Here is a 12745-nt window from a genome sequence, read left to right on the forward strand (position 1 = left end):
ATAGACCTTCTGTGTAACATTTCATGGCCACTCTATGCCATTGGCACCTTTACTCCCGATTCATCTAGAGTCCACTTCCAAATAAGGCAAGATGCATCAAGATGGTCTTACCGATCGATTGAAAGCTGACCGCAACTAATTGAGACCTTCTTAGGCCTCTTGACGAAACAGAATTAAGCTCTTTGGTGATGTTATACGGATTTTTAGCACTTACTACAGAAAGGGACTTACACCCGTGGACCCAGGGACTTATTTCCAAGGACCTTGCCAGTTGGGTATCAATGCCTAGGAAGCTTTGAAAAATGGAGCATTTGGGACTAAAATGGAAGTATGTTCGAATGTTCCAATCGCGGCGGTGTGCGCATGTGAATGCGTTTGGATATCCATATCGCGATATCTAGTATTCACAAGGTAAAAATCTATGACAATACTGGTATTTACTTCTTCTTTCCACCTTTGCCACCCTTTCCACCCCCTTTACCGCCGCCTCCTTTGCCCTTGCCCTTATCACCACCGCCGCCGCCGCCGCCGGTGCCAGCAGTCATGATACGAACTTTGCCTACAGGCATAGAGTTGATGACCTCACTATCTTTCCATCCCTTAATCAGTTCACCCTCTCTGGACCGAAGACGCTCCGCATCAGCACGTGAAATTCCCACATCCTCAGCATGGTCTTTCTTGACCTTGCCGGTTGTGGTTTCAGATACCCAACGGCCAATGATCTCCTTCACAGCCTTGCCCTTCTTCACGGCACCAGGCTGAAGTTTAACCTTGTACTTGTACTTGCCCAGAGCGCCCCATGGTGCACAAACTGGAATAGCAGCCAGGATTTCATCATCTGGTGTTGGGTTGCCGACCAAAGCCGGGAGCCAGCTCAAGTCCGCAGCTTCAGCGGCAGCAGTATCTTCGTTGTAATCATCACCACCCTCGGCGAACTGGGCTTGCCGCTTTTGCTCGGCGGCAGCGGCGCGTTCGTGCTGTGCTCGTCGTCGTTGTGTTTGGGCCTCGAGTTCTCGTTCACGCTGGGCTTTGGCTTCGGCAGCTTGAGCTGCCTTGGCAGTCTTTCCCTTGCCAGCTCCAAGAAGACGGAGAGCTAGTTCGCGTTCATCATCGTCCTGGTGGGCATATTTTGCCGCCGCGCGCTTCTCCTTGGCCCGCTTGGCGCGAGTCGGCGCAGTACGGACTGGTGCGGGTTCAGCTTGGCCGGGTCGATCGATAGGCTTACCCTGTCGCAAGGTACGACGTTCTCGGGCTGAAAGTTTTTGGTCTTCTTGCTCTGTAGGAGCAGCCTCTTGAATATTGGAAGCGGTTTCTTCTTCTGGCTGCTCTGCCTCTTCTGCGTCCTCGGTGTTCAGATCCTGGTCGACCTCGGCCTTGACTTCAGCCTCCAGTTCCTCATCCTCGGAAGCTGATTCGGCTTCAGGTTCAGACTGCTCTGCATTGGTGGGAGGAAGCTCGGAGTCACCACGCTGAAGAGGGTTTGCGGCAGCTCCCTCGGCATCGTTATCGTCCTCCTCCTCGTCTTCGGAGACGTTTTCTTGCTTCTCTGCGTCCTCTTGGATCTCTGTTCGGTCTTCCTCTTTTTCGGCATCTTCTTGAGATTCCTGTGTTTCCGTTTCCGTAGCCGTAGCAGTAACTGTAGCCGGGGTGTCGGCAGCATCGAAGTGGATCTTGTGGTTTTTCAAACTCTCCTTGCTTATCTGGAACAAGATGGAAAACCCAAGCACGAGCTGCGAGGGGGCCAAGAAGTTCTTCTCACCCTTAATCTCAAAAGCACCCGTAGGCAACATTCCACCACCAGTCTGGGATGTCTTTGAGACTTGGTGTGCGTGCGCCCAATAAGCAGACATAACAGCCTTTGAGTCCCATGCTATCGAAGATGCAACACATAGGTTGCCTGCCTGGGAAAGTGTGCTGGGGGAAATAGGAGCATTTGAATCGCCGGACCGGTTCTTAACCACAAGGGGGAGTGCGCCATCAAGGTCAGCATGGATGAAGATATCACCCTTCTTCAGATACCGCCGGTAAAGCATCTCACTCTGCATGGCATCTCGAGCCCTACCCGATTTGTTAGCAACTTGAACGAACCTGTGTATTAGAGAGACAAAAACAACATACCCAAGAACAAGGTAGCCTTCGGACGAGATGAAAAAGACAAACTTCTCGAACCAGAATGGCTCGCGAGCCTGTCGCAGAACTTGTTTCTCCTGCTTCAGGTTCTTTTTGAGGTCGGCTGTAACCTTCTTTTCGTGACTCTTAAGCGCCTTCGTGGAAGATTGGACGGTTCTCTGCTGCTTCTCCGAAGCTTGCTTCTTTTGCTCATAGTATTGTTTAGCGTTTGCCCAAGGGGTAAGGCCAAGATCAATATCAATCGAGAGCATCTTCGAGGCAACATCAGTTCGCTTTTGATCTTCCTTTTCTTCCGCTTCCGAGTCAGAATCGGATTCGGATTCGTCACTCGATTCAAGATCCTCATCTTCTTCCTCCTCGTCGCCTTCGCCTAGCAATAGAGTAACGGTGTTCTCGTACAGCTTTAGAGGCAACTTGATGATCTGAGCAACTGGGTTTCCTCGGCTCTGTTCCATCTCAATCAAACGCGCAATCTCGCCCCAGTCCATTCCTTGGGCCACCAAGCCATTCACAGCATCCATCGCTTCTTGGACGCGATAGACATTGTCTTCAATGGCGGCAGCCTTACGAATATGAAGCTCCTGGGCATCTTTCAAAGCATCGATACGTTTCCGGTGCTCATCACGAACAGCATCTAGCTTGCGCTTGGCCGCCTGCTCTCGCTCGGTTAACCGCGACTCGAGGCGCTGTGATTCTAAGGACGAGAAATACTCGTCAACGGTCGCATTGAAACGCTCAAATTCCAAGATCTTCACACCCGGTTTATCCGCAAACTGTCGCGGCTTGAACGGGTGAAAATCCTCATACAATAGTCCTGGAGTCTTCGACTCACTTTCACCATCCGTTTGGGTTGATGATACCTGTGTATCCTCTTTCGCGACAATATAACCTGCATGGCTCTCACCAACGTCGAAGCTCTTGGAGATCCTTTCAGCTTCATCCAAGACTTCTCGCACCTTCTGCAGTATATCTGGACTGGCAAGAGCCTGGTCAAGCGGGGTCGCCGCATCAAGTCCGACAACCGCAAAAGCATGATCCAGTAGTAGCGGTGGAAATTCTGGGAATCCCTGAGAAAGAGCCTTCCGCAGCATATCGGTATTCTTCTTCGTCTTCTTCTTGGGAGCATTGGCATCCTGGGCAAACAATGCTTGCGCCTTCTCTATTGTCTCCGTGATCCGACTCGGCGTGATGTCCGGAATCCCGGCATAATTCTGCTTGTTGGTAACATTGTATTGTATTCCAAGTTTCGCTTCTTCTCCCTCGGCTGCATTGACCTGTCGGAACAACGAGATAATGGTGTGTTCACGATCTGTCACGATGATGTTACCGCCTGCGAAGAATTCGAGAAACATGTGGTATGCGCCATCGCTGAAGGAAATATCAATGACTCGGTCTGTGCCAATCTGTGTGACACTTGTAACGCGACGCGATTTCAGGAACTTGCGCAATCGTGTTACGAAGGGCGAAGGGGTGGTGGCTGCTGTGCGGGAGTAATGTGTGACATGTGTGCGGAAGCCAGAGTCGACGATGAGTTGACGGCGGTGGTCCGGTTTGGCAAATTTGAAGAGAAAGATGCGCTAATTACTCAAATATTCTTGTAAGCGCTTCGCTCTGTAGGAATATTTCCATAATAAAAGGGCTTGAACGTACCGAAGACAGGTCGTAGATGTTTGACACACGAAGGCTGACCAGCTCCGACGCCAGCTCCTGGGTAATGACCTGAAGACAAATTAGCGATATGTTGGTCTTCAAAGGCAGATTTAGCCATTTACCTTGACGTCTAGCGACGAGAATCTTTGCTTCATCGTGGCTATAGGGAGTTGGAGAAGGAAAGGAATTTTCGGCCGTGACGTATGCGGGGCATGACCCAGAAGTCGGGCTCTATAATAGGCAAAGCCACCCACTTCGATAGCTTTCTACGGAGATAACGAAGGTCTATATACTCGTGTTTTTGGCTTATGTGCTTCTATTCAAGCAACTCCTACTTGGTTTCTTCATTTCTTTATTGTTGTAATTGTCTTTTTCATTGCAGTCATCAGCGCTTTCAGCCATTGGAAATATTAGCTCATGCCATAACGGCTGAGATCACACGCGACAGAATGAGGCTTGCTTTTGCAGGATGCAGATCAGATAAAAATAATAATAAAAAACATGCAAAAGATCTATGGTGTCCCCCGTCATCCCAAGAACAGACGAGGACCAACAGTAAGTAAAAGAAACCGTATCACGCCAGGGCCAGCCAGGAGAAACAAAAAAGGTAAAGAGGGGGAAGGCCGGGCAGTTTTGGACAATTCTCCACCTGTACCTTACAACCCAGAAGAAAGATATTTGAAAATGAAAAGTTATCGCTCCGTCATCTACATCTGACGCAAACCCTCGGCCAGACGGCGCTTGCCGAACTCCCACGCGTTCATCAAACCTTGTTCCGTAAGGTCGATGCTCTTCATGTTCGGCGCATCGGCAGCTGGGGCACGGCTCACTCGCGAAGCAACCATGACAGGGTCGGTCTCGAGAATAATACCGTCGTCGATTATCTCATCAATGGCAAGGGAAACAAGGTCGTAGTTCTCGACAATGGTACGCTTGTCGGTGGCACCCCTGTTCAAGACTTTATTAGCTCTATAGTCCACGAGTGGGTAGTCACGCTCCAATTTTCAGAATCAAACTCACTTGAACAGGATTCCCAAGGCATCGCGAAGCGACAAAACCACGTTGTAAAGCAGAACCTCGTTCTCATCGGCACTGCCCACCACGTAGAGCATCACGTCGCTCTCCATCTTGAACACCACGATCCGGTTGTCGTAAAGAATCACATCACTGGTGGACTTGTTTGTCTTCTCTAGGAGACCCTTCTCAAATGCCCGCTGCTCCTTGAGCGTGGGGTAAGGGTTCGCACCGGGGTAATTGGTGGAGTTGGGTGCTGCACCAGCGGGAGGGTGAGGTGCGGAGTAGTATTTGGTGAAAATCCGAGACCCGTCGTCAGCGGACATGACGAGGACCGCATTGACGGAGAAAAGTGACAAGGGACCTGGCATTTTGTCGGTTTCTTTTGAGTTCTTGAAAGGTGCAATATGTGGGAGATGTGCTTGTTGATGCGTGGAGGAGCCACAACCTGGCCGCAGGCGGAGACGCATTAAAGTTCTTCCGCGAGTATCTACTAGTTTAACAAAGTACAGAAAACCACCCAATTCAACATGATTTGTTTCAATTTATCGATAAAATGCAGTCCAGGCGAGATTATCGTTTCAAGGGCTACATGGGTTTTTTGAATGTGCATACTTGTTTCTCTCTAATGAAGCTTTCATCTTGATTCTTGTGCCTAAGAGATGCAATGTGTATATGTATCGGAACATTGATCTATACTAGTAATAAGTACTACTGACAAACAAAGTACAATTCAAAGTGTGATCTTAGGTACTGAGAAAAGCTCAACACATCTACTTTAAATCCATGCCTAGCTGGCCATTCCTCCTCTTCTTTTCCCTAAGGTATGTCGGTCATCAATCGTACAAAAAACAAACAAGTTCAAATTATGCAAGAGATCACACTCGGTATCTTGACCATCCATGACATGGGTCGCATCACAAAAGGGGTATGATAAATATGGTAAAGACAGGTCCAATATCGCATCAAATCATCGAGTTCCAGCAGCAAAACACATGTCAATTAAAGTTGAGTCTGCTCCTCTGGGTTGGCTTTGTTAAACCACGGAATCCAGCTCGCGCGGTTCGCCCTCTTGCGCGCAGCCTCCTCTTCTTCGAGTTTGGCTGCATCGCTCACAAGACGTAGGGGTCGCAGCTTATTCTGCGTCATGACAGCACCGGTATAGTTGGTCATGCCGCTGCTGGAACGAGGGGGGCTGGAAGTTGCTCCCGTTGAGGATGTAGTATCTCCGAACGCATCGCTCAAGACACTAGGGGAGCTACTACGTCCGGCACGGTCTGGTTGACTGGACATAGATGGGGCACGGCTCATGCTAGATACGTAGCTAGGGGCGCCTGAGAACATACTCTGGCGGGACCCAGGCCCCATGGACGTAGGACTCATTGGACCACCGGAGTTTCGTCCACGGTACATCTGACCCACAACAGAAGCGGCATTGGGGTCGACCTGCTCGGACCGGGCACGACGATGACCCAATCTCACGGAGCCAGCGCGGAGTGGAATACTGGGGGCGGTATCGGGGTTCTCGTTTGCATTGGTGTGTGGGATGGAAGGTGGGGGCATCATGCTGGTTGGACGAGATCGGGGTTGGGGCTGGGGCTGAGAGCGAGGGCTTTGGCCCGAGACCACAGACTTAGCCCGCTGCAAAAGAGTCTGAGCTGTTTGCTCATCCTTCTCAGGGGGTGTTGGAGGCAAGTCCTTTTCACTGCCTGCTGGTTTATCGGTCTTGCTTTCATCGTCATCGTTCCGATCGAGGACATGCTCAAAGCCGTCATGCTGTAGGACGCGGCTAATGATACGCTCGATATAAAGCGTCAGGGCTTTGTTTTGGTCTTTGAGTTGTTTGACCTCTCCGTCAGCCTTGTGATTCGGATCTCCTTCGGCTGTTTCTTCATCCACGGATTCGAGCTCATCAGCCAATGAGCCTAGTCCACCGCTGGAACTCTTTCCGGGGTGTACATCCCGCATGAAGTCGCCCTTGGTGAAATCGCCAGTAAGGGTCTTCTCACTAAGGAGAAGTTGGTAGCTTTCGTTGTCTTCCATAAGACGTGCGTTAGCCATTCGAGCCTCCAAAAGCTCCTTCTCCAACTCACGCTGTTGGCCCCCACCTTGGTTCTCCATCTCCACAAGCTTGATCTGTGACTCGGCCAATTCTAGGCGCAATGATTCAATCAACTTATCTTTCTGGAGGAGAAGGTTGGAATTGTTACGGGAGGGGCTGCGCTCGAGTTGCGAGGAGGGGGCGAATTGGGCATCCAAATCTGGCGAGGCTCGGTTACGGAAACTTGCTATATGATTTATTAGTCTTTGGATTCTGAAAATGTCGGAAATATCCAATCTTACAGGATCGTGAAACGTGGTGGCGATCACCTTCAGCATTGATGCGCATCTCTTTCTGCGCCACTGTTTCCTTCAGACGCTGGATAGTGGCCTGCAACTCTTCCTCCCGGTTGGTTTGTTGCTCCTTCTCCTGTAGCATCGCATTCCGTTCTTGTTCGTGATTCTGTTCTAGATCCCGGATTTGACGACCTTGGTCCCGGATCTCATTACTCAGAGTTTCGATCCGAGTGTCTCGCTCGTGGGCTTGGTCTTCCAGCTTGCTCTGTTCGGTGATCGCTTCGTCCAAGCGCATTTGCAGAACACCAAGTTGTTTCTGATATTGTTCGGATGCCGTCTCAGCTTTCTGGAGTTGCTCCCGCAGTTCCTCGATGAGGGCCGCATTTTGGGCTCGCGCCTCCTCCTCGGAAGGGTCGTTGGAAATCCTCGGGACGTTGGACATGCTCAGATTGGATCGGCTGCCGGGTCTTCTTGCAGCGGCACGGGCAGAAACAGGGGTTGAGTTTCTTAAGGAAGGGGAGCGGTTGAGGCCATTAGTCGCAGCGCTGGGTGAGCGTGCATGTCCTCGTGTGGTGGACCCGTTGGCTGGGTGCGGATCTGCGGGCGATGATTTGCTGGAACTGCCGGGGGTTCCAGGCTTTCGAGGCGTTGCTGACATCGTGCAGGGAGCCAGGACCCAGAAGGACTAGGCAATTTATATAAAGAAACAAAGGGTTTTGGCAGCCAAATCGACCGAAATCAACGGTTGGTTTGGTCAGAATGGGTGTAAAGGGTTGTGTAAGATGGGGAGCGGTCAAAACGGGTGGATCTGGTGGAGATGAGTTGGTTGTATGGATTGTATGGATTGTATGGAACGAGGAATGTAAAACTGTCAGAGGTTGATTGCCTGCCACATGGCTGATAGAAGCCAAAGAAGCACCGAAGACAGCTCTGTCTGAGCGCAGACTGGAATGTGTCGATAGCAGAGCAATGAAAGGGCCGATTGCAGTATGTAGGCCTTGAACTTTTTTTTTTTTTTTTAGGTAGGAATGCGGGTGGACTCCTTAAACTCTAGTATCTAAAAATACCAACGTAATAACTACCAAAGTAGGTATATTGGGGGCTGTGTATGATATGAGGGCAGGAAGAGACAGTGAATATGATGCAATTGTGTGGCCTAGGAGAAAGCACAAAGAGAGAAAAATGTATGATAGCTACAAATTATATCCAGGATGATAACATCCAAGTCAACAAAAGGGTCTTTGGGCTGCAAAAATGTACTAAAGATGTACTAAAGTGTAATGTATTACGAAACGGAGATTACAAGATGAAAAAGGGTGAAACAGACACCTTAGAGCCTCGGGTGTGAATCTTGGCTTAATCCGTCTGTTCTCCGTCTGCAGTAGAAAACACTCCGGTTTCCTAGGTTGCGACCGTGCACGTGATATTTGAGACTCACCGCCGGCTCGGAGTAATCGAACGCCCGAAGTGTACATATTGATTGGCTTCAATCTAATCGAGTCATGTTCTTCATCAACGATCACGCCGGAGCGCATCCTCAATCCCCCTTCTCTCTCTCTTTTTGAAGCCCGTAAAGGAACTTCAAGCGCAACGATGGCCCCCAAGTCTAAGAAAGGATCGGACAATGTGAGTCCCCAATGCTACAATGATTCCATTCTCCGCATTTTAATAGTGATAAACTATGTGTATAAAAAACTTACAATCGATCCAGGTCAACTCCAAGCTCGCCTTGGTGATGAAGTCCGGTAAAGTCACCCTGGGTGCTACTTCTTGCATGAAGACTTTGCGCTCTGGTAAGGCTAAGTTGGTCATTATCGCTGCCAACACTCCTCCTCTGCGCAAGAGTGAGCTTGAGTACTACGCCATGCTGGCCAAGACTCCCGTCCACCACTTCTCGGGTAACAACGTAAGTTTAGACCCCTTTTGAAAGAATGAATGGTCTTTTGTTTATAGCGACCCCTCTAACGGCTTCGTCAGATTGAGCTGGGCACTGCCTGTGGTAAGCTCTTCCGTTGCTCGACCATGGCTATCCTTGATGCTGGTGATTCGGATATTCTTACTGGCACCCAGTAAATGGGTTGACTTGGGGCAACTGGTGATAGTAGATGTTTGGTTTGGAGTATGTGCAGTGACCACTTAACTGGAGGATTCCACGGCGCTTACGAAGCATGATTTTTATCGATTATGACTCCCTTGACCTAAAAAGGCAAATCAGGCATTTACTGAGCCAGTTGACGTGACTCTTTTTTAACTTTCTTTGATTTCAAAGCCGTACTTTTAACCCTGTAAAACCAGTTATCGGACCTATCGTACCACTGGAGAGAGAGCTGCCCGTAATGCTAAGTAATCAAATTGTAAGAGAAGCATAAAGGTGGATCCCTCGGAGAGTTGTGTGATTGGTCCGCTACTAGGGCTTAGGGCTCCTTGCCACAGCGGTGCTTGGAAATCAAACAATCCCGTGACCCGCCGAGCACTTTCTTCTTTTCCCCTTCGGCCCCTCGACACCACCGACACTCAACAATCCCCAGTTCGCAGGAAGTGCTCCGCCTAATTTCCAGCATTCAAAATGGCCCGTCGTCCCGCGAGATGTTACCGTTACTGCAAGAACAAGGTGCGTTGCCGAATTTCGATCTCTTGAATTTTGTGTGCGGAAGCTCGGTTGTGGGGGAATGTTGGAGGGGAATACTGAAGGCACCATGATCGCATCGGATAATGAAACACGACCTCGACATTTTGGTGGCCAGCTTCAGGTTCCCTGGGATTTTACGCCTACTGGGAGGGAGGGAAAATCTTTTTACAGATTTGATGGAAGATGGAATATGGGCACATGAAGTTCAAGAACGACTTGACAAGTTCGATCGCTAACCTGCTTCTCTCCGCCATACAGCCCTACCCTAAGTCCCGGTTCAACCGTGGTGTTCCCGACCCTAAGATTCGTATCTTCGATCTTGGTCGTAAGAAGGCCAACGTGGACGACTTCCCTACCTGTGTCCACCTTGTCTCCAACGAGTACGAGCAGCTGTCCTCCGAGGCTCTCGAGGCCGCCCGTATTTGTGCCAACAAGTACGTCTATCCCCGCAACGTCCGACTGACGATCCGCCTTTTCTACTTTTTCTCTCGACCCGTCAGATTCTAACAATTCCACCTTTCTAGGTACCTCGTCAAGATCGCTGGTAAGGAAGGTTTCCACCTGCGCGTCCGTGTCCACCCCTTCCACGTCGTCCGTATCAACAAGATGTTGTCTTGCGCTGGTGCCGATCGTCTGCAGACTGGTATGCGTGGTGCTTTCGGTAAGCCCCAGGGTGTTGTCGCCCGTGTGAACATTGGCCAGGTTATCCTGTCCGTCCGCACCCGTGACGCCAACCAGGCCGCCGCTATCGAGGCCCTCCGCCGTTCCATGTACAAGTTCCCCGGTCGCCAAAAGATCATTGTCTCCAAGAACTGGGGTTTCACTCCCGTTCGCCGCGAGGACTACGTCCAGATGCGCAACGAGGGTAAGCTCAAGCAGGACGGTGCTTACGTCCAGTTCCTCACTGGTCACGGAAAGATCGAGCAGAACATGCGCCGCTTCCCCGAGGCCTACGAGAACCAGGCTCAGGAGGCTTAGATGGTTTTGGGTTGATTCAGAATACGAATTCAAGAACGAAAAAAATTATTTCCCGACCTTTTAACCTTCTTCCTGTTGTTCCTGTCCACCTAGCTTGATATCTTGTGTCTCGTGCAAATCGCAATGGAGTTTTTCCATGGGTCTACTTCATTTTTCTTGTCTTTCATCGTAATATTTCGTAGCTTGCTTGTAACCTTTCCCCAAATTGCCGCTCACTCTGCTCTACGAAATGATACGACCCACCAACAGATCAGCACGACTGTTAGCCTGATTGTTAAAACTCTCAAGTGCTGGACACTGAGCAACAGCGTCTAGGCCCTTCGGGGCCTCGATCGATGTTCTTTACGGCCGGCCCACCATGCCAGAGGTTTTCTCAAGCTACAGTAAGGACAAGTTTCACGCAAGGCCTCTATCTAAGATCTAACCAATCTTGTGGCCTAGACTAAACAACTTCAAGTTCTTATCTCTACAAGAGAAACCATCATTTGAATCATAAGAAACTCGTATTATGAAACATATATCATTAGAAATTAAGGATTATTTTGAGCATGTCCCCACTTAAGCGTCGTCGCCAGAATCTTTGCTATCTGAGCAACGCTCTTCATGTAATTTCTTCGCCTCTATCAATCACCATTACGTCAGCTCCTGTCAACTTCATTTGAACATTCCTAACAAGAACATACCTTCCAAGTCTGCCGATGTGCAAATATCTGTCACGCAAGTCCCCAGGGTATCCTTGAACGCTTTACTCGGGCAGGTACAGTCATGGTCCCATTGGGATGTGCAACCAGCCACCAAAGCGGCTTCATTCAGACATTGGTTCTGATAAAACAGGATCCATTAGCAAAAGCAGTCTTGATGTTTGTCTTTAATGTTATCATGGTGCGCTCACAAGACACAAACTAGCGGTTTCGTCTGTTTTTTCGGCGACGGCGAAGAAGGCAAGGAATGTAGCCAGAGGAACGAAGATAGAAAGCTTCATGTTGATTTGGAGGGTATTATTGTATTAAAGCGTAGGGCTGAAAGCGAAGCACTTTTTGAGATGCGGGATAATTTAGGTAAATAGGGAGTTGCAAGTTTGCTAAGACCTGATCAGGGTCATGGTTGGGCATTATATCTTCGATCTTTGGTGGGGGGGGCTCACATTCCATTCAAGCTGATGGTAGTATTGGGCAAATAAACCATGGTGCCGGGGTGATGGCCGGTATGAGATCAAACCTTGGAGGGAATGTGGGGGAGATCAATCAGATCCGTAGTGCAGGATTGGGCTTGGAGAGATGATCATCTTCCATAATTGAGGCTTTCATCTGCCACCACCGTCATATTTTATGGGGCGTGTCGATGTCCACATTGTTCTCTGCTACGTCAACGGTGGAATCTATCGCAATTGATATGTTTACTTTCCGATTGAGAGCCCCTCATTCACCATTGTTATCTTCGATTGGATCTAATGTGTTATCCGGTATATCTCCTTGGTTCTTGTGTGGCGCATCACATTTTGTGGCGATTTTGTGATGTTACTACCCACACATTGTTTAAGTACTAGTCAACACTACTTAAAATTTGGTCACGGATGCCAATTGATGGTCAATTTATGCATTCTGAATTAATCCTGGTAGTAATCTGGGCCACTGAGGGGGAGTCAGAGATCTTCGATTAATTAAGTTAATCAATTGCTGGAACTTCAATGTTTCAAATGTTTACAGTGTTGTTCAATGTTGCAGGGCAGAATGCCACTGACCCGATTAGGGGGTTCAACCCTTGGATCCACATCGCGATGATCGGTCCATGCATCATCCATCGATAAGATCAAACTGCAGGTATCACCTTTGAAGGAGAATTGAATTGATAACTAATTTGGAACCTCGGGTGTACATACTCTAACCTTGAGGCTCAGCCAAAAATTTCAAATTTCAAATTTCAAATTGAACATTGAACATTCGAACATTTGAATCAATGTATGTATATGTACCATTGGGTGTTAGAACATTATATGCACATGTGTAT

The 12745-nt window shown here is 49.1% G+C and overlaps 6 protein-coding genes across 6 annotated transcripts; 2 read left to right on the forward strand and 4 right to left on the reverse strand.

The window, feature by feature from the left end:
- Positions 1-437: 437 nt before the first annotated feature.
- N7466_009513 (putative DUF814 domain protein) lies at positions 438-3935 on the reverse strand (the record flags this gene model as incomplete). The annotated part of the gene is made up of 4 exons (XM_057168902.1): positions 438-2058; positions 2119-3707; positions 3781-3849; positions 3903-3935. 4 exons carry the CDS (start codon positions 3933-3935, stop codon positions 438-440), a joined length of 3312 nt encoding a protein of 1103 aa, XP_057017608.1.
- A 552-nt stretch (positions 3936-4487) lies between these two features.
- On the reverse strand, positions 4488-5165 carry N7466_009514 (coatomer subunit zeta; the record flags this gene model as incomplete). Its single annotated transcript, XM_057168903.1, has 2 exons — positions 4488-4728; positions 4801-5165. The coding sequence occupies 2 exons, from the start codon at positions 5163-5165 to the stop codon at positions 4488-4490; spliced, it is 606 nt and encodes a 201-aa protein (XP_057017609.1).
- A 631-nt stretch (positions 5166-5796) lies between these two features.
- On the reverse strand, positions 5797-7789 carry N7466_009515 (uncharacterized protein; the record flags this gene model as incomplete). Its single annotated transcript, XM_057168904.1, has 2 exons — positions 5797-7082; positions 7138-7789. The coding sequence occupies 2 exons, from the start codon at positions 7787-7789 to the stop codon at positions 5797-5799; spliced, it is 1938 nt and encodes a 645-aa protein (XP_057017610.1).
- A 935-nt stretch (positions 7790-8724) lies between these two features.
- On the forward strand, positions 8725-9204 carry N7466_009516 (60S ribosomal protein eL30; the record flags this gene model as incomplete). Its single annotated transcript, XM_057168905.1, has 3 exons — positions 8725-8757; positions 8843-9037; positions 9109-9204. 3 exons carry the CDS (start codon positions 8725-8727, stop codon positions 9202-9204), a joined length of 324 nt encoding a protein of 107 aa, XP_057017611.1.
- A 493-nt stretch (positions 9205-9697) lies between these two features.
- N7466_009517 (60S ribosomal protein uL16) lies at positions 9698-10738 on the forward strand (the record flags this gene model as incomplete). Its single annotated transcript, XM_057168906.1, has 3 exons — positions 9698-9742; positions 10019-10194; positions 10285-10738. The coding sequence occupies 3 exons, from the start codon at positions 9698-9700 to the stop codon at positions 10736-10738; spliced, it is 675 nt and encodes a 224-aa protein (XP_057017612.1).
- Positions 10739-11296: 558 nt separating this feature from the next.
- N7466_009518 (uncharacterized protein) lies at positions 11297-11720 on the reverse strand (the record flags this gene model as incomplete). Its single annotated transcript, XM_057168907.1, has 3 exons — positions 11297-11325; positions 11422-11560; positions 11631-11720. 3 exons carry the CDS (start codon positions 11718-11720, stop codon positions 11297-11299), a joined length of 258 nt encoding a protein of 85 aa, XP_057017613.1.
- Between the last annotated feature and the right edge of the window lie 1025 nt (positions 11721-12745).

This window comes from Penicillium verhagenii, assembly GCF_028828195.1.
Source record: "Penicillium verhagenii strain IBT 33310 chromosome Unknown utg000009l_segment0_segment0, whole genome shotgun sequence".
NCBI classification, from domain to species: domain Eukaryota; kingdom Fungi; phylum Ascomycota; class Eurotiomycetes; order Eurotiales; family Aspergillaceae; genus Penicillium; species Penicillium verhagenii.